General features: G+C 51.8%; 1 protein-coding gene across 1 annotated transcript in view; it reads left to right on the top strand.

The window, feature by feature from the left end:
• Window positions 1-496: 496 nt before the first annotated feature.
• Window positions 497-21,047, top strand: part of LOC311374556 (roundabout homolog 1-like) — a gene marked incomplete at both ends in the record, with an annotated part of 21,256 nt that continues 705 nt past the window's right edge. The window contains 12 exons of the mRNA XM_084490382.1: window positions 497-532; window positions 928-1,048; window positions 2,460-2,598; window positions 2,911-3,038; window positions 9,476-9,600; window positions 10,285-10,456; window positions 13,392-13,597; window positions 15,912-15,993; window positions 16,462-16,627; window positions 17,381-17,547; window positions 17,701-17,822; window positions 20,225-20,456. Of these exons, the coding sequence (XP_084346508.1) occupies window positions 497-532; window positions 928-1,048; window positions 2,460-2,598; window positions 2,911-3,038; window positions 9,476-9,600; window positions 10,285-10,456; window positions 13,392-13,597; window positions 15,912-15,993; window positions 16,462-16,627; window positions 17,381-17,547; window positions 17,701-17,822; window positions 20,225-20,456 (1,696 nt within the window). The remainder of the gene's footprint in view (window positions 533-927; window positions 1,049-2,459; window positions 2,599-2,910; window positions 3,039-9,475; window positions 9,601-10,284; window positions 10,457-13,391; window positions 13,598-15,911; window positions 15,994-16,461; window positions 16,628-17,380; window positions 17,548-17,700; window positions 17,823-20,224; window positions 20,457-21,047) is intronic.

The raw sequence follows: 21,047 nt of genomic DNA, 5'->3' as shown, positions 1-21,047 counted from the left end.
TGTAATCAAAGCCCTGGGAAACAGCGGGCCCCGCAGATCCACCTGGACACACAGCGCACACGCGCGCCAGCCGGGACGGCTGCGCGCGTGTGTGCGTCGATCACGCACGAGTCGGGGAGTGTGAGATGATGAGAGAGCAGACATCGCCGAGCCATCGCTTATGGTGGATCGCTGTGAGAGTGAGACATTATGTGTTCACTTTGTGTCGACTCTCACGGTGCGTGGAGACGTGTCCATTCCAGGGAAATTGCAACCTTGCTATGAAGACTAGACCGTGTGAAAGCAGAAGGAGCCGGCCCCTTCTTCCTCCGAGCCGTTGTGCTGGGACATGACTAATGCTTCCTTCAGGGCCCCAGGTGGCCCCTCTGGGATTCCTGAGCCGCGGTGTAGTTTGTGGTTTGTGTCCCTTTGTTGTCTGGCTGAACCAGAGGACGGAATACCAATGATTAAATTATTCAGGCCGCAAAGAAGGGGAATATTCAAACCAGGGCCAGGTATGAGGCTTGAGTTCAGCGGGGGTCCCTCCCTGGGGGTGAGGACAGAAGAGCCGTAAGATGAGCCCCTCTGTATCGGGCCTCTGCGTTCCATCACGGTGTTGTCATGCCTCGCTCCTTAAGAATGACCGGAGGCATCGCTGAAAGCCATCAGCGGGGAGATATGATATGAGTCACGTCCAGAGTGTGGTTGTCTGCAGAGTTGCAGGTTTAGTTCTTCAGTTGGGATTTGCGACTATAGAACACAATGATCTCTGCATTCGACCCGTCTCACGCAGCACTGGGAGCAGTGTGCAGCCCCAGTGCCGACTCCAGGTCTCTGTCTTCTCTATGCCTCTTGCCCTTCTGTTGGGCGCTACTGGCTTCTGCTGGTTGATCCCTGGTCCTAACTTCCCTCTGTAACCCCCCCCCCCCACCTCCCATCCCCTACCAGATACGAGGAGGGAAGCTGATGATCACCAACGCCAGGAAGAGCGACGCGGGGAAGTACGTCTGCGTGGGCACCAACATGGTCGGCGAACGGGAGAGCGAGATAGCCGAGCTCACCGTGCTAGGTACAATGTCCTTTCACCTATTCCATTTCTGGTGCTTCCTGCTGCCTCTGTCTGTCTGTCTATCTATCTGTCTGTCTGTCTGTCTGTCTGTCTGTCTGTCTGTCTGTCTGTCTGAGTCTATCTCTCTCGCTGTCTCTCTCACACACACCATTCTCACACACACACACACACACACACACACACACACACACACACATACACACACACACACTCACACACTTTCATACACACACATACTCACACATACACATAATCACATACTCACACACCCATACTCACATACTAACACACACACACACACACACACACACACAGTCTTCGTGTGTGCAGTATGCAGTGTGCAACGGAGCCCAGATGTTGAGCTCGGGAGTGTGTATTCCCAGTGCAGCTAAATGGAGTCAGTGACCCCTATCAAATAGAGTGTGAGACGACCTCCAATCTCACACTTTGCCGTGAATCCCGTGATGACCCCCATCAGGCATCAGCCTCTCTCTCTCCTCTGACCAGCTGCACCCTCTCTCCACCGCTGCCGACCTCTGACCCCTTCATTTCTCTGCTGTTCCAATAGAGAACATATCCAGATTGACAAGGCCAGAGCTATCTTTTACCGCTTAGCAAGTCTCCATAGAGACGTGCTAATCTCTGCCAGAAGGAAACCGTGTTGGAGGATGTCTAGTCTGGCTTCATAAGTAAATATATATATATATATGTATATGCGTAGAGAAGTATTACCAGAGGAATACCGGCGCGTTAAAGAAGGCTGTGCTGCATAGTTATTATGTCTGTGCAAACGGACATTGCAGAATAGCCACACAATGGTTTCAGCAAGTACAGACTCTCATTAGAGATTGTTTTTCTTCTCCGAGGTGGAAATCTTTAAACAAACACCGAACTAACTTTAATGTCCTGCGAGAGAAATAAAGAATAAACATTGGAGAATTAAGGGGAGCAGGAAATATGTTAAGTGCTACGCTAAGCACTTTTCTCTAGTGTGTTGTTGTGGTACTTTGCTGTTAGGACTGGTGACCCTAAAAATTAAGTGTAAGCATTTTAGTAATTGTTATGGTTTTTGTTGTCTCTAATGCGCTGTGAATGGGCAGTTTCATAGCAATTCATAAAGAGAATGTATGTCTGATTGTGGTATAGCAATTAGTAGCAATTTGCAGCATAGTCCAACCCCATTTACCATTTATGACAATTGTGGTTGTGTATGTCTGTGTGTTTTGCGTGTGTGTGTGTGTGTGTGTGTGTGTGTTTGCGTGTGTGTGTGTGTGTGTGTGTGTGTGTGTGTGTGTGTGTGTGTGTGCGTGCGCGTGTGCGTGCGTGCGCATGTATGCATGTGCGTGTGTATGCCTGCGTGCGCACGCGTGTGTGTGTGTGTGTGTGTGTGTGTGTGCGTGTGCATGTGCAGAGCGGCCCAGCTTTGTCCGGCGCCCCGGCAGCCAGGTGGTGCTGGTGGACCAGAGCGTGGAGTTCCGCTGCGAGGCCCGCGGTGACCCGGTTCCCACCGTCCGCTGGAGGAAGGAGGACGGAGACCTGCCTAAGGGGAGGTAGGACCCGGCTCCATTGCCTCCTCCACCCTTTCATTACAACAATAACTCCCCCCGCCCCACCCACCCACCAACACCCAACCCCACCTCCACGCATCCAGCCCCTCTCTGTGTCCCCTCCTCCCTACACCTTTGTTGTATTGTCCCCCCCCCCCCCCCACCCCCGCCCCAGCTGATGCGTGTTGGATGAGTTGTATTACAGTGTGTTCATTGTCATTTGACTTGTGACTTGTCCTGTAACTTGTGTTTTGTCCGATGTCAAACACACCCTTTTTTGTATTTTTCCTTACTTTTTCGGGGGGGCTGATCCAGATATGAGATTCGCGAGGACCACACCCTGAAGATCCGACGGCTGACCCCCGCAGACGTAGGCTCTTACACCTGCGTGGCGGAGAACATGGTGGGCAAGGCGGAGGCGTCGGCCAGCCTCACCGTCCACGGTAGGACCAATGCGGAAATGAGACGATTGCTATTGGCCAGGATGCCTCGTTTACTGTCCAATAGGAGGGCTTGGGGTTACTTTCTATTAAGCCTAGTTTAGTGTCTGTTTTGGCACCTTGAGATACTTTTCTATTGCCTGGCTTGGCACTACCTTAATTTATCTTCCTTTTGGCAGTGTCAATTACTTTTCTATTAGGCTGAAACGCTTCGTTTACCCCACATTTTGGCACTTTGTTGGAACAGTTTCTCTACTTCAAAAGTTGTGGTAGATTTCCACCGACGTCTCATGCAGAGTTTCCCCTCCAAAACCAATTCCACTGAACTAGGGTGCAGTGATTGCCTCTCAACTTTAGCGCCATGCACTCATCGCTCAACCGTTCCCTCTCAATTAGTGCATTGATTTCTAATAAAATAAGAGAATGTGAAGATCCATAACGGGCGCAGGGGCCGCTCACAAGGGAGAGCGGTGGCAATCAATTTAATTCGGGGCCCCCGCACAAGTGGCTCCGCATGTCTCCTGCAGGTCTAGGACCAGCAACGTTGTGACGTGTGTGTGTGTGTGTGTGTGTGTGTGTGTGTGCGTCTGCTGGTTGGAGGGGTCATGTTGGTGTTTCATCATCTCTCCCGGGGCCCTCTCCCTGGCTCCCCTGGACGTCCTATTAGCCCGGCAGGAACAGAAAGCAGCTGGTCACAGAGTGTGCACATTCAGAAAGGGACACATTCATGGACCTGGGGGGGGGGGGGGAGGGGCCCAGGCAACGCCAGACCCCCCCCTCCCCCTTAGAACCAGGGCGACACAGAGGTCCATTTAGTGCCGAGCGAAATGGGGGAATGTTGGGGAGCGGGGGGCGGGGGGGGGGGGGGGGAGGGAAGAGGGGGGAAGAGGGGGAGAAGGAAGGAAGGCAGAGGAGTAGGAGAAGGAGGTTCAGGGCCAGTCAGACGGCGGGGTTAGATGCGGGGACGGCGTACGGGGGTGTTGTGGTGCGGATGGAGGCTCACCGCTGGAGCGGAACGGGATGGGAATTGGGGACCTGGTGGGGGCAGTGGTGGGATAGGAGGGGGCGGGGGGGGTTACTACGGTAAGGTCAGTCATATTAATGTCGCTCCAGGCCGTCTCACCAGGGCAGCTAGAAAGAGACGAGACAATTCTGTTGGGCTGCCAACCCCCCCCAACCCCCGCAGATACAGATAGTTCATCTTCACATGACTGCCCTTGCAATTATTTCTTCATTTTCTCCACAAGCCAGTGATCTCTGGATTGCTTTGAGGACTGAGATTAGGCACACCTGTCAATAATTCCATCAATATGTCCTCCTCTCTTATTGTGTTTTTTTTCTCTCCTCCCTCGTTCCCCGTGATGAAAGCTGAGCTAATGAAAGAGAACTGCATTGGTGGTTGGCTGGTTCAATAAGGTGTTCGCTCAGTTAAATCTTGTCAAAGGGGTGAAGGCCAAGAAGGCACATCCTTCTTGGAATATTTGAGTTGATGAGACGCAATAATAACAGCAGACAGTAGATAAAAGAGCTGGTTGCCATCTTTGCACTCCCCGCCGCGTTTAAAGTTCTTTGGGTTCATGGTACCTTCATGGACCATCCCGAGGAGGCCAGCCCCAAGTGGCTGAAGCTCTGCCCACCTCTCCAAACCCAAAGCTCTACCCCACCAGAGCTGGACCAACCACCGAGGCTGGGGCTACCACCAAGTCCGGTCCCTAATTAAAGACAAGAAGGCCACAGTCCCACGCCCGGAAATGACATGCCTCCAATTACAGGCGCAGGGAAGGGAAGGGAAGCAGGGTAATTGTAGGTATAAACGGGGCCAGAGTGGCAGGCCTGATGTGCAGGGAGTAAGATGAAGTTGGGCCTCGTCAGGACAATCGCTCGTGCTGTGCAGGAATGAGGATGTGGGGGGGAGGCCCGTACAGCCCCCGGGATCAGGGTTTGACCGGGGCTGTCACGTTGAGCAGGAACAGCAGTGACAGTAATGCGATTTTGATTAGAGGATCACAGTTGTTTACGTTTTAGTTTTATTGACTTGGGAGACTCGGAGACTAGAGAGGGTTCCAAAAGCGTACCACCTCTGATTCGGTAGTTGTTGTTTTTGTTTCGTGGCCGTCAGTGTCTGACAGGGGAGGGCCTGCGTGGCACTGATAATCCAATTGTTCCAAGTCTTAACTCGAATTAATGTCAATATTCCTACCACCACCGCCTTCTGTCAAGTTCCCTCCTAATAGGCGAAGGCTGGTGAGACCAATTGAATTTTGACTGGATATGAAACCGAGGCAGCGGTTCCCACGAGAGCCATTGCCTAATCTGTTTATCATGACAGTGCAGTACACGGAAACTGTATTAGTACGGGTAAAATACATGACGTGACAATAAATACACACGGCTTGCCCTTTTTCAAAATAAAAGTCAGTGAGAGCAGGACTCCAGCGTAAGGTAAAAAGGTAAAAGTGCAGAGTTGAGAGAGTGCAGAGTTTTGAACAGCCTTCCCAGCCAGATAGAAGCAGATTTAGCAGCTGGACATGGAGGAGTTGTGATGCCCGGGGCTGTGTGTCTTGGGGGCTGTGTGTCTCAGTCCTGGTCCATAGCCTCATCAGAGAACCTCTTACATACGCACGGTTCTGACTAGGACGTGTAAACATGTTGAGTCATGTATTCCCCTTGAGAAAGAAAACAAATCACCGGACGAGGTCAATGATCGGTCTGATTTATAGTTTCATTGTGAAGGCATTAACCTAAGCCAGGGGAAGGCATCACTTGATGAGGGTCTTCAGGATTTTGATCTGGGTAGGATATGTTTTCACAAAGAAAAGGCCCCGATTTTTTGCCCTCACATTCATGTAAATGTGAGGGCGGAATTATAATAACACGTTGAAAAATCGAAATTCAGGCCACAAAAACAATAAACAGCGAGTCTGCCCTCCGCCATGATTTATTTGTGGAAAGGCCTTGAGAGGACGGTGGAAGTCCCCCGAGCGGCGTTGCTAATAACCCGTGTAAAGGGACTGGAATGAGGGCTGGGGCCGTGCCAAGATGGGAGCAGAAAAAGCAACCCTTTTAGCGTTAACACGCGGCACTGCATCAACGTCTGTCTGCTCAGCTGTTCTCCTATGAATCAACTTAAAACGTCTGCATGCAGGCAGGGAGATGATAGACGCTAAAACCTCTCCTGTACCACACACACACACACACACACACACACAGAGACACACGCACAGAGGCACACGCGCACACACACACACACACACACACACACACACACAGGAATGCATACACACATTCTCGTATGTATGCAGGTACACTCACACAGACATACGCACACATACACACACACTCATATGCATGTGTTTACACTCACACACACACACACACACACACACACACAAAAGCACACATGCATGCACGTATACAAACACACACACAGACACACAGAGCTACACACAAGCGTGGACACACAAACACAGACATACCCCACGCCCGCGTACACATTCACATCCTCCCTGGTGTCTGCCTCCCACTCCGTTTCCCTTTATTAGCTTTGAGAGAGGCTGTTTGTCTTGACCAATCGTGTGTTCAGCAGCCGCCGGCCGCCGTCGGCACTGCTCTCCCCGCCCTGATGGAGACCATGCACGGCACACACACAGGGCCTCAGTGTGCCGCCCGCCAGCCCTTAGATTCCTGCCCCAGCCTCCACGGGCCTCCCAGAGGGGGGGGGGCTAGTATTAATCAAACCAAGCCCCCCCCCCCCCCACCCTCGCGCACACAGCCCGGCCCCCCCGATGTTGATGTCTGGCCCCGAGCAAGCAAGGCTGCAACGGTCCAAATCCGTCCGTAGAGTCACCGACTGTGTCTCCCCGCGGTCGCCTGGCTCACGGACCGCCCCCTGGTGGCTGGGAGGGCCGGTCGCCGCCGGTTCCCTGCGGGGGGGGGGGGGGGGGGGCGTGTCGCTCTGGGCTCTGTGTCAGCCTAGACCCCACAGCGGGGTAATGGAGACGGGGGTTTAGAGCTCACCTCTCCCTCCAGGTTCTCTGCTGTGATCATAGCAGCATGGGAAGGTATGGTTACCTAATTAAAGGCTTAGACACGCATGAGGAGATGTGTGGAGGGGGTGTGGAGGCACGGCCATTTTTTATGTCTCTGTCTTATGTGTGTGTGTGTGTGTGTTTGTGTGTGTGTGTTTGTATGTGTGTGTGTGTGTGTGTGTGTGTGTGTGTCTTTGGGTGTGCAAGCATGCATGCCTTTGAGTCTCTGTTTGGATATATGTGTGGGAGAATGCATGCCTTGCTTTGTGTTTGTGGGGGTGTGTGTGTGTGTGTGTGTGTGTGTGTGCGAGCCGGCGTGTGTGTATGTGTGCGAGCCAGTGTGTGTGTGTGTGTGTGTGTGTGTGTGTGTGTGTGTGCGACCCTGTGAGGGTGAATCTGCGTGTGAATGTGTGTGCACGTTTACGAGCCTGTGTGTGTCTATGTGTGTGCGCCAGCCTCCATGTATGTGTGTTTACATTTATCAGCAATGCACCATTCAGGCAGCATCGCCCCTCTTCTGTGGGGGCCTTTTGATGTACACCTTATCTGCATTTTAAAGGCCACTGATAGGCCCGGGGAGGCGGGACACGGGGGACATTACTTTGAGTGACAGCGTTTATGTTTTGGTGGGAGCCGTTGAAGCTAGACAGATTAGATAACGTGAGTGATTGGCCGGGAGAGATTTACGAGGGGAGAGTTGACAGTTAGCTGCGACCTTGTGCTTTTTACGACCCCCCCCCCGCCCCAGCCGTACGTATATGAGGGGCTTCTCTGTACACGGGGCCCGGAGTCCCTGCTTCATTATGATGTTCACCTGCAGAGACACAATGGCCCCTGGAGCCTTGGATTCAGGGGCCATCGCGTGTCTTGTTTTTCTCCCGTCAGGACCGACATGCGATTGTGCTTCTCATCCTTTCTCCTTTCACCAAATTCCAGCCGGGGGATTGTCCTTTTATGTCCTTGTTGTGAAACGTCTAAATTGTATTTTTTTGAAATGTGATTTCTTCAATTATGCTTTTTTTTATTAGTCTTTAAGTTTCTTCTAATGCCACTGCTCATTAAGTATGGTAATCTGTTTGTAGTAATCATTCAGTTACATAGGTGTGTGTATGTGTGTGCATCGTGTACCCCTAAGGGTTTGAGTGTAACACACCATATCTCATGTTCACTAAACGATAATGTCACAAGCCGTCGTTTCTTTTCTTTTTTATTACCCATGAAGCTGTAGTGCGTCTTATCTCTCCTCTATGTGACATTGGATGCATTATTTATTTATTCATCTTTTGTTATTGTGTGTGTGTGTGTGTGTGTGTGTGTTTTTTTTTGTTGTTTCCTTTTAGTCATATCTGGTAAGTTGAAATGTCACCCGGAGCTGTCACAGCCCCCCCACCCCACTCCACTTCCTCCATCCTCCATCTCCACCCCACCAATCAGCACTCATGTTTCTGTTGTCACGGGCAACGCTGACACAGAGGACATTTATGGGTAAAAACAATCGCAGTGCCTGGCCGGCCAAGGTAAAGCACCATCATTTCATTCTATTATTATGTGTTGTTTCTATGCATTGGACCCCAGCCAATTGCGCGCCCCCTCTCCCCCCCCCCCCCCCCGCCTCCCACCACTGCAACCTCCACCACCTCTACATGGACAAATAGTTTATGAATTCAACCTGGCAGCTCCCAGATTGCTTCCATCTCGTCTCCCAGCCACCTATGTATAAATAAAAAAGCATTTAGTTATGAGGAGAAGTATGATATTTCCCAGATGGCCCTTCCCATCCGCTGAAATGAATGTGTACATCTCGCCCCCACCGGCCGCCCCAGTGCATTCTGGGAGTGTCGCCTCGACTCAGACAGCCTAATGGTATAGCCTGGCTTCTTGTCACCGTCAAGTGGTGCATTCCAAATTGGAGCTGTGATGCCAAGCTCTTATTTTGAAATGGGATTTGTCATTAAGATTCATAGTTCCTGTGCAGCGGCCATTCAGCTCTGCTGCTTCCTTTTTTTTATCAGAGAGTGGCAGCCCCAACAGATGGCTCGACTGTATCCCCCATTTGCATTTCAATTTGAATTGACCAGGACACTTGCCCAATGCAAATGAACCGTTACCCGGGGACTCCGCCTGTTTCTGTTGGTTTTGTTCGTATTGTCCGTCGATTCTATCTGTTTGATTAACCCGATGACCTTCGAAAGCCAACTTTTGTTAATCATTCATCTAGAAATGGTGTGGATTGACTTCTCGTATTATAGTTTAACAATAGTCTATAGTAGCTTCTAGTCAAATGAGATGCAACCCCCATTATAACTGGACATTATCCTGTATAGGGCTGTATTGTGCTTCTGTCTTCCTTGGCTAACTGTCATTCTGGGTGTATGGTGCATGCGTGTGTGTGTGTGTGTGTGTGACTTCCAGTGCCCCCGGCCTTCGTGGTGAGACCCAGGAACCAGGTGGTGGGGGTGGGCCGGACAGTCACCTTCCAGTGCGAGGCGACCGGTAACCCCCAGCCCGCCATCTTCTGGCAGCGGGAGGGCAGCCAGGTAGGGGGGAGCGACTAGTTGTTGTTAAAAAAACATAAATTATTACAAAAAATAAAAGTGGCAATACGAAACATCTAAGTAGCTTGTAGCATCAAATAACCTGGTCATATCTTTACTCAAAAATGATTTAGATAATGTTATCAATAAAATGGCAGCCGACAACTGATGTATTCTATGAATAATTAATGCTGTTATCATGTCTCCTTGTTACCATGCTTCACCGGCATGTATTCAGTTGGTTGTAATCTGCTACCTCAGCACTAGATGGCGCTAAATCCTACACACTGAACCTTTAAATGGTACTTCACATCCATATCGTCTTTTATAGAGTAGTATGAAGAGAAAAAAGGTTAATTTGTCCAGTGTGTAGCAATAAAAACAGGCAGTGGCCATGATCTGCATGCAGATGCGAGAGAAATACAAGCCCCATGAAGATATTGAATCTTAGAAATTTGTCCTAATATAATGTCCAAGATTCAATCGCCCTTTCAGTGACATGAGAGATGCTAGTGTCAGAGAACCATGTGTTCCCATTTCCTCATATTGGACATCCCAATCCAAATCATATTAGATTTAAACTGGCTCCATGTAATCCTATTCCCTCCCCCCCACCCCCCCTCTCTCTCTCTCTCTCTCTCTCCCTGCCACCTCCTACCTCTCTCTCCCCCCCCCGCCCCCCTCCAGAACCTGCTGTTCTCCTACCAGCCTCCCCAGCCCTCCAGCCGTTTCTCGGTGTCCCAGACCGGGGACCTGACCATCACGGACTCTGAGCGCTCTGACGTGGGCTACTACAGCTGCCAGGCCCTCAACATCGCGGGCAGCGTCATCACCAAGGCCCTGCTGGAGGTCACGGACGGTGAGTGGCCACAGACGCACCGCACCGCACACTTCAACAGGCTTCTGTTAGGGGGCTGCTCTCTCCTCCTCTTCTGCTGAGTGGGAGAAGACGGAGCGGAATAAGCTATGCACCACTGTGTGTGTGTGTATGTGTGTGCCTGCATGTCTGTCTGTCTGTCTGTCTGTCTGTGTGTGTGTGTGTGTGTGTGTGTGTGTATTCAGGGGCGTGTGTATGCGGGGGGGGGGGGGGTGAATACATGTACGTCTGTCTGGAGAGAGGAGGGGAGGAGGGGAGGGGGGGGGGCAGTGAGTGAGAGCGAATTGGATTGGATAAATATTGGGATTTCAGCGAATCCTGGGCTGCCAGCGGTGCATGTGATCCGCTGCGGTGGGGGCTAACAGAGTGTATTAATATCCGCATTGAGGTCTGTGTGTGTGTGGGGTTTTGGTCTGGCCTGTCAAGAGGAGGAGACTCTCTGGTGCCTGTGTGTACCCAGACCCCGGGCTGCCTGGTTCTCAGTCTGCTGGCCTGGTAGCGGCGGCGGCGGCGGCGGCGGCAGCGGCAGCGGCAGCAGCAGTGTTAGCATGGTGGCCCGTAGCGCCGTCTGGCCTCTGGAGGACAGCGGGCTGCGTTGCGGTGCGGTGCTGGAGCGGATCCTCTAATTATTCCGCCCGTTGCGCTCCATGTTAGCCTAGCGTGCGCGTGTGCACCGACACACGCGTACGCGTGGCGTGCGCACTAACACACGTGCCAATGCACACCCTCACGCACACACACACACACACACACACACACACACACACAACATGCACGTGTACACCTGACCACACACATACATGCACATACACACACACAAACACACTCATATGCAGGCATGCAGACACACACCCTCTCACAAAGCATGGCTTAATTCCCACCATTCCCCAGGTTGATGGCTGCCTTTATGTCGGCGATGACACACACGGACATCAGTCCCCTTCATCAGGCACTCGTCAGCCTGCGTGTCAGGACCGGACCGGCAGATCCCTGTGCCTCTCCACCTCCCTCTCCACCTCCCTCTCTGCTCCTCTCTGCTCATTCCGTCTTGCTCTGCAGATAATAATAACAGTTATTAAGGGAGTGGGCTGCACTGGGGCCACTGCTCCCCGCAGGCATATCCGGTAATTACAGGTCACAGTGACAATGTTCTGGTAATTGCCCCCCCCCCCCCCCCTTTCACACACACACACACACACACACACACACATCTCCCATCTCCCTGTAGCATGCATAGCAATGACATACACACACACACAAAAGAAAAGAGTGGTCAGAGATTACAGCACACCAGGGTTACACGCACACACACACACACACACACACACACACACACACACACACACACACACGTGAATACATTACTGTGTTCTGCCTGCTTCACTGCATCAAACGGTTTGTTGGATTGCTCCCGCTGAAAGGCACCTGCCAGTGAATCGGCCGCGCTGGTTGAAGACGTATGAATGAGGATGATGAGAGGGGGGTGGGGGGGGGGGGAGAGAGAGGAGGAGGTTGATGGATCATGTTGGGCTGAAGACAGAATAGAATATATGACATGACAGGGTGCATGTTAATTAAATTCTCGCTCTCTCCTCTGGTTTTGCCAACCTCTCTCTCTCTCTCTGCCTATCTTCCTATCTCACTCTCTCTCCCTCACCTCCTTTGTCTCTCGCTCTCCTCTGATTTTCGCCATCCTATTTCCCCCTCCCTTTGTCTCCCCCCCTGTCCTCGGCCTCTCTCGGTGGGGTGTCCCTGGCTTTGTAGCAGCGTCTCTGCTCCGCGGATGTGAACACGCATCCCCGCGCTTGTCTTTTGTTTGTTGTGTGTGTGTGAGTGTGTGTGTGTGTGTGTGTGTGTGTGTGTGTGTGTGTGTGATTGCTTCTGTTTTGGTCCCTTCCTGGGGGTTCAAACTCACTGTGGTTCAAAGGCAAGGGAAGGAGAGGTGTTGGAGGTAGGGGGGAGGTTGAAATGGCCATGTGTTAATAATGTTGTCTGTGCTGTTGAGATATTTCCGTTTTTTTTGTTGTTTTATTTTCTCCTTGTTCTTGTTTTTTAATGGCTTGTTGAAGGTACGTGTGGGAGAGAGAGAAGGGGACCTGGTGTGTGTGTGTGTCTGTGTTTATGTGTGTGTGTGGGAGTGCATAAATGTGTTTGTTAAATGTGGGTGTATGCATCCGTCTGTCCTTGCATGTGTCCCCATGCATGCATGTGTGGCTGTGCTGGCCTGTGTGTGTGTGTGTGTGTGTGTGTGTGTGCGTGTGCGTGTGCGTGTGCGTGTGTGTGTGTGTGTGTGTGTGTGTGTTTGAAGGTGTGTGTGTGTATGTGTGTGTGCAGGTGAGTGTGTGTGTGTGCAGTGCGTGGTGCCAGCCGCCTGGAGGAGGACTGGCAGACGGGACACATCTCCCCCCGCTTCGTTTTTAATTACGCTGTCTTTATTTGGCTCAGGTCAACTTCTGCTGCTGAATGATTTCAAAATCGCTTCCAGTTGTTTAAATTGGTTTCTGCTTGGTCCTTTCATTTCTGAAACCCTTTTACCTTTTGTGATGTTTGTCGGTGTCTCGCACCCGTCTCTCTACTCTATTTTGGCGATTCCTTCACACGATTGGGATATGAAACAATAATTGTCAAACTGGTCTTTTTATTTGCCGTTACATACAGTGCTAGCTTCTGGTTTTCGCTAGTGATGTGTGATTTTCCAAATGCTTCCAAAATAATTGGATTTCACTACAATTTCATTTTTTTTTTTAATTCTTCCAGTGCTACCTGCTTGTTTTTTCTCTAATGTCTCTGTCGTTCTTCTTTTCATTGTCAAACCTTTCGGTAAAATAAACATAATTTCACATTTTTATTTTCTTTTTTAATTTTTGTCAATTTAAATGGACACTTTGTAAATCCTTATTTCCTTCGCTGTCCCCAGTCGTGTCGGACCGCCCACCGCCGGTGGTCCGTCAGGGGCCGACCAATCAGACGGTGGCGGTGGACGGCACGGTGGCGCTGAGCTGCGTGGCGTCGGGTAGCCCCGCCCCCACCATCCTGTGGAGGAAGGACGGGGTGCTGGTCTCCACCCACGACTCCCGGGTGAAGCAGCTGGACACGGGCGCGCTGCAGATCCGCTACGCCAAGGTGAGGAGCACACGCACGTCAGGAACACACACACACACACGTCAGGAACACACACACACACACACACACACACACACACAAACATGTCAGGAACACACACACACACACACACACACACACACACACACATACATGTATGTGTCAGGAACACACACACATGTGCATGTACATGTCAGGAGCACACACACACACACACACACACACACACACACACACACACACACACACACATCAGGAACACACCCAGTATCTGTCTGAAATGTTCTAAATATAAATATTCATATAGTAGTATATGATATATTTATGACATACAATATGTATATTTTAGATGAATATAAATGACAAAAATCATGCTGAAATCCACAACAAAAAATATAATGCAGTTATCCTTCTTTTATTAAAAAAAATGATATGATAGACGGTTCTCTGCTGCTGCGAGCGTTTGATCCACTTTTAATAATGCAGCAGTCTGGTTTTGAAGAGGTACCCCATTTTAGGAATATCATCCAATCAGTTTACCGCATAGAAATATAACCTCCATACTCTTTCGAAAGCCTTTCCACGAGCTTAACCCCCGGTCTGTAGTTTTTCAATCAGATTTCCATTTCCATTTCCATTTGTGACTCTCCTACGCTATACTTTCCCATCAGGGCAGCTGTACTGAGCATGTCTGAAGCGGCGCAGATGTAGGTGTAGGGCTGCACAGGCCAGTGTGTGTGTGTGAGTGGTGTGAGTGCCCCCCCCACCCCCCCCCCCACCCCACTGCTGGGTAAATAAAGCCTGCGGTCCCTGCCAGCACCCGCCCCTCAGTGAGCTGTCACTCAACTGTCTGTGGCTTCATCACACACTGCAGCACTCCCTACCTCTGTCACTCACCACTGTGGACTTTTCTGTATTCATGTGTGTGTGGTTGCGCGTGTGTGTTGGGGGGGGGGGGGGGGGGTGGCTGTCTGTCTGTGTCAATATGTATATGTGTCTATCTGAATATGTGTGTGTGGGTGGGAGGGGGAGGGGCTCAGCAAAAATAGAGAAAAACAAAATGGCCCCACTTCAGCGACCACACTTGGAGGAAAATGAGGGGTTGCCAACACTTGGATGGCTGGGGGTCAGAGGGCACGTCACATGGTGGTGATTAGGTGACTGCTGGTGTGTGTATTGGTGTTGTGGTGATGGTGGCTGGGGTGTGATCGCCCCCACAGTTGGAGGCTGGCAGGACGGATGGGTGGGGGGTCCCATCACCTCTCCTTCTCCAGCGAAGGCGGTCTCAGCATCCACTACAGTAATGACGATGTCGTCCTTACCCCATCAACCATTTTCACAGTCCCCTCTTCTCAATGTTTTTGAACACTATTATTATTAATATTGCCGGCTTTCGCTAGCAATCAATCGAAAAAAATGCAACGAAAAAAACGGATGAATCCACTTTATTTTTTACACGCAGTATGCATGACGTGTCCACACGCAATTATGCCAACAATCTGCCTCTCGTCGGGTCTCAGTCTAGCTCTGTCGGGTTCTGTCAGCCGCCCACCTGCTCACCATCACACCTAGACACATTTGATAGCACTTTGCATATTTAACACATGTTTTTTTTTTTTTCCTGTTCCATATTCACCTCAAACATATTCCCGTAAAGCCTCAAAATAGACTGCCGATCATTTTCATCGACATCTTATAAATGTAATGTTTTAAATGAAGTCAAGTTGTCAAGTTGTCAAGCTTAGCCGCGTGAGTACACTTCCCCCTGGCCACGCCCACCTACCAGGCATTTAAACATATTCATCCTGTTCTCCCTTCTCTCCCCCTTCGACCGCCACCGCCACCTGCTACATTAATACAGAATCCTCCCTGTTCCTGCCGTCAATCTGTGGAGAAGCAAATAAAGGTCACCAATTAGTCTGTGATCCGGGAAAAAAGTATTTTCCATTTGACTGGGGAATGATCTGCCTACTTGGCCTTTTCCCCCCCGCTGCCTTTCCCCCTCCCCACCCCCGCCCCTACACCCACCATCCCCACTGACATCTACATCTCCCCCGGAGCCGCCGGGCGGGCGGGGACATGATGAGGGAGATAACCTGGCAGTGATGCTCTGCCTGAATGTCAATACCGACGGCGAGCGTGGCGTTGGGGAGAGGCGCGGAGGGGGAGACGTCTGGCCTGTAGACCGTAGAGGGGGAGAGAGTGGGAGAGAGTGGGAGAGGGGGATGGTGACAACATGGATGTAGCGTTGGAGAAACGTGTGGCGGTGAAACGGTGCGGTGTGCGTGCTCAGTTGGAGGGAGTTGTAGATTGACGTTTGTGGTGGTTTCTGCAGCTGGGCGACACGGGGATGTACACCTGCATCGCCTCCACGCCCAGCGGCGAGGCCTCCTGGAAGGCCTACCTGGAGGTGCAAGGTAAGGACAGACGCCCAGACTCCCGTTTAGGGGGCCATGCCGTTGTGTTATTGTACTTATTTAAGGTTCAATCAAAAATGGCTGCATTCATTTGATCCTCAAATTAAAATATGCTATTACTACAATTGCTATTTAGCAGATACTTTTTTCCAAATCATTTTTGGGCTTGATGTTCCATTTTTAGATGAATGTGATTATTGAGCAGGTAGGGGTTGGGTTAGGGCAACTTGCAGCTGATGCCTACAGGTAGGCTGAGGACATTGGAGTTGGAATCCAGAACTTTTCAAATGGGAATCAAACACCACTATCCTACATTTGACCATTTCTTATTTTCCAAGTGGACTCGTCGTAGCAAACACAAAGCCATATTTTAAAAAACATCTGGATCATGGACATCTGTAAGTAACAGGACATTCAGGGGCGGTAAAAGTTCCACATGATAAACTATTGTCTCCTGCCTGCGTCTAGAATTCGGGGTCCCGGTTCAGCCCGTCAGACCCACGGACCCCAACCTGATCCCCAGCCCCCCCTCCAGGCCCGAGGTGACGGAGGTGAGCCGCTCCTCCGTCACACTCTCCTGGAAGCCCAACCTGAGCGGAGCCACGCCCACCTCCTACATCATCGAGGCCTTCAGGTAACACCACCTGTGCACTCACTAGTTCAGGACCATCACTCACTAGGTGTTAACTAGGTATAAATAAACAATACCAAACCCAGCCAGGAAAATATCCACCTTATGATATGAGCCTATAATATGCTATAATAAAACTTTTGCCTCAAATTTCCTGTCCAGGAGTGATAAAGTACAGCTTAACTTTATCTTTTATCTTTTATTATAATGACGAGAGTGATTCGATAAAGTCTGGGAGTTTTTTTTTTTAATAGACTGAATACCAATCAGGTGATTCGTTCAAAAAAAACATTAAAACAAAATGATGAGGGACAATATTCAGAACCAAAACGGGCGACGAGGAATATGGACAGTAACAAAAGACTTAGATAAAGACACAAAGAGAAAAGAAGAACTGCTCGAAATGTAACTCCAATTTTTCTGTTTGGTTTCTGTTTTGTGTTTTGTTTACTGTATTATTTTGACAGTGTCTATGTGAAATTTTGCAATAAAAATTTAAGTGAAAAAAAAAAAAAAAAGATGAGGTAATTGGGTGACAATAATTGTTGTCACCCAAAAACGTTTCACGTTGGGTGACACCCAAACGTAACATTTTTGTGTTCAACATGTTTGTGTCTTCATGGAAAGCGACAGACAGACAGGGATGAAGTGTGTTAATAGAGCGAGGGGCAAGGTCCATGTAGCATAGGAATCCAGAACCCAGTTCCCCGTGGGTTCCCGTCACGTAACCCCTGATCCTCCCCCCCCCCACCGCAGCCACGCATCGGGCAGCAGCTGGCAGACGCTGGTGGAGCACGTGAAGATGGAGACCTACGTGCTGAAGGGCCTGAAGCCCAGCGCCGTCTACCTCTTCCTGGTGCGCGCCGCCAACGCCTACGGCCTCAGCGACCCCAGCCCCATCACCGACGCCGTCAAGACACAAGGTAGGGCGGGGACGCCTGCACCCGCACCCTCACCCTCATGTTTTGATGATCATTTTCTGCCCTTGTATATAATCTCTAGTGTTATATACGCTAATCATGTGTGTGTTTATGTGTGTGTGTGTGTGTGTGTGTGTGCATGGCTGTTCCCTCCAGAAATCCCCCCTACGAGTCAGGGCGTGGACCACCGTCAGATCCAGAGGGAGCTGGGCGAGGTGGTCATCCACCTCCACAACCCCACCATCCTGTCCTCCTCCTCCGTCAGAGTCCAGTGGACCGTGAGTACCTCCGCCTCCACCACCCTCCACCGCTGACCGCCTTCCTGCAGTCCACCTCCGCCGCCAACCAATCAGGCCCAGCAGCGGTGTCCGTGTTATTCCCTCCGTTTCGCTCCCAGAATAAGGATCATCCACGAGTCACGTTCCCAGTGCTCCCATTAGTTCCACTCTGAACAGTTAATTGCATCCAACGCCCCACGGTGCCGGAAGGGGCGTCCTACTCCCCACACCCCCGACACCCCCCCCCCCCCCCCCCCCCCTGACCCCCTGCCTTCCCGGTGCCCATCTTGCCTCGGCTGGAGCACCACGGTTTGGCTGGCCGAAGCACCGTCAGCTCCAGCCCCAACCGCAACCCCCATCTTCGCCCGGCCCAAGCCTCCGCCAACGCCAGCGGGCCCGTGAGCACAGGACCCCGCAGAGCGGCGGGAAGGAGTCCCCGTCCAGTGTGTGACATGTCACTCGCTGCCCCTTCATATTGAGAACTACTCGATGGCTGTTAAAATAACAGCACTGGGGGGTGGGGGAGCCAGCCAACTGGAGGAGCTCTTAAAGTGGAAATGGCTTGCAGATGTAGATGACGAGAGAGAGAGAGGGAGGGAGAGAGGGGGAGAGGGGGGGAGAGAGAGAGAGGGAAGAGAGAGAGAGAGAGAGAGAGAAGAAAAGAGGTGGGGGGAGAGAGAGAGAGAAGAAAAGGGTAAAAGGAGCAGAGAGATGGAGGGAATCAATCAGGCATCCATTAACCACGGCTACCTTTTACCCCCTGTGTGCTGCGCTGAGGTTCTGTGTTTGGGGTCCGGCCATAGGTGGGCTCCATCAGTCTGATGAGCACGGCGGTGTGTTTGGTTATAGATATCTCTCTCTCCGGTTACACAGGAGAGGCTTGTGGAGCCATACTGCGTTTGTTGGTGTGTTGTATTGTATTTGACAGAAGGCCCTGCGCAGCATTCCCCCGCTGGAACGATGTGACCCAGGGCCGTGATGAATGGGAGACGGCGAGATGTTTTTAAGAAAGGGATACAGACATGCCATGACTGATGTAAACCAGCTCTCGCTCACTTACCGTTCCTCGCTGGAATGTTCTCGGTGGGGTGGAAACCATATTCAGGAACCTTTCTTTCTTTTTTTTTTTTCACGTGGAGCCACAACAGATTCACACTAGTTTTTTACGAGGTTGTTTTAAAGGGTGGAATACACTCCCATCGTGGAATGGGCATTTTTCTCCCAATCTTTGCGTCAATTGGTTCGTACAGCCTCCCGCCCCGCCCCCCGCCCCCCCCCCCCCCCCCCCCTCTCTCCTTCCCGCCCTGCCCCGCCTAATGAAGACCACCTGAGTTGACGGCATGTTTTCACAGGAGAGCAGTAAATGAACACCGTCAACATGTTTACAAGTCACCCCTGCCTCCGCCCCGGCTCCGTTCCGCAGGCTACGAGCGCTAACGCTAACACGCCGTGCTCGTAGTTAACCCTGGACAACCCTGGATCCTACCACATAACAACCGCATCTACAGCAGAAGACCTTATCTCCTCCCCTCTCGTCGTAATCTGGTATCACGCTTGGGTATTGGAACTCGCCCAGCCCCATCTATCCCCCCACACACACACACACACACACACTATGTCGCTGTCAGTCGACGGTAGAGCGAAGGGGACTACGAGAGAAGGAGACAGGCTGCCCTGGGACCTTCTCCTCCTCCCTCCCCCCTCTCCCCCCCACCCCCGGGTTTAACCAGCTCCAGACTCACAGGAACCTCTGGCCCGATGACCTCATGCTGTGGTTTGAGTAAACGGCTGCAAATAGTGCACGGCGTGGAGGGGAACGACGAGAGGAGCGGGAGGAGGAGTGACGGAGGAGAGGGAGGGAGGGAGGGAGGGAGGGAGGGAGGCAGGGAGGGGGCGGACCATGGGAGAGATGCGGAGGGATAAACACCACGCGTTAGCACCACATTCCTCGCAGGGGGACCAGGGGGCCCGGGGGCCCCCATCCGTCACAGCTGTCCGCGCGGAGCGGCCTGGGAGCCCCGGGGACAGCTGTTGGCTTTTCCACCGCCGAGACAGAGGGCACTGGCCAGAGGCTAGTGGTCAGGGTGTTGGTTTGACTCCCAAACCGAGGTCTCTGGGTTCGTACCCCGATGCCCTAACTACTACTACTGCAACGGCTCCTGGAGGAATCCTTGAGCGAGATGCCCCCGTGAGCCCCCCCCCTGCTACGTCTTTACATCTCCCTTCCAACCCGCCGTCCTGTCCCTCTTCGTTGTCCTGTCGCTGAAGTCATAAAAACCCCTTTGGAGTTCCCTGGAAAACCGCCGTCTGCTGCAGCAGAGAACCCAGTGCCTATACTCCCCCCCTCTGCTGTCATCTCCCCCCTCCCCCCCTCACGCGTGGTTCCTCCTTCCGCCCACTAGGTGGAGCAGCAGTCCCAGTACATCCAGGGCTACAAGGTGATGTACCGGCCGGCCCCGGAGGGCGCGCAGAGGAGCGAGTGGGCCGTGTTCGAGGTCCGCACGCCCGGGGAGGAGAGCGCCGTGGTGCCTCAGCTCCGGAAGGGCGTCACCTACGAGTTCAAGGTGCGGCCGTTCTTCAACGAGTTCCAGGGAACGGACAGCGACGTCAAGATCGGCAAGACGCTGGAGGAAGGTGGGTGGAGCCATGGCCCCCGTCTGTGTGCGTGCGTGTGCGTGTGCGTTTGTGTGTGTGTGTGTGGGTGGGTGTTTAGATAATGCCCTATATGTTGGTGTTCGTATGTGTATGTCGTTTGTATGTGTGTATTTGTACGTGCATGAGTGCGTGCCTGCATCTGTGTATGCGTGCACATGCTCATATGCATCCACCTCTGTTTGTGTGTGTGCGTGTGTATGTGTGTGTGTGTGTGTGTGTGTGTGTGTGTGTATGTGCATGCACATGGTGTCACATGCATGTTTACATGTGTACACAATGCTCATGTGCGCACAGCTTGCAACCTCACACACACAGCAGCTGTTTCCAGCAGCAGTCTCAGGCAGGGCACCTGTGTGTGTGTGTGTGGGTGCATGTGCTCGTGTGTGCGTGTGTGTGTGTGTGTGTGTGTGGTTCTGTTAAAACGCAACGCATTCAGGCACGCCCGCCTCGGATCTATCAGCTCTTTGAAAACTGGAGGCCACATGACAAACCAGAGGCAGATGACAAGCAGCACACACACATTAACCCAACTAGGGCGCCTGCTAATTCTGCACAGGGTGTGGTTGTTAG

Source organism: Micromesistius poutassou (assembly GCF_964030765.1).
Source record: "Micromesistius poutassou genome assembly, contig: SCAFFOLD_4242, whole genome shotgun sequence".
Classification (NCBI taxonomy): Eukaryota; Metazoa; Chordata; class Actinopteri; order Gadiformes; family Gadidae; genus Micromesistius; species Micromesistius poutassou.
Note: the sequence above shows the minus strand (reverse complement) of the source record. Positions and strands in the feature narration are given on the sequence as shown.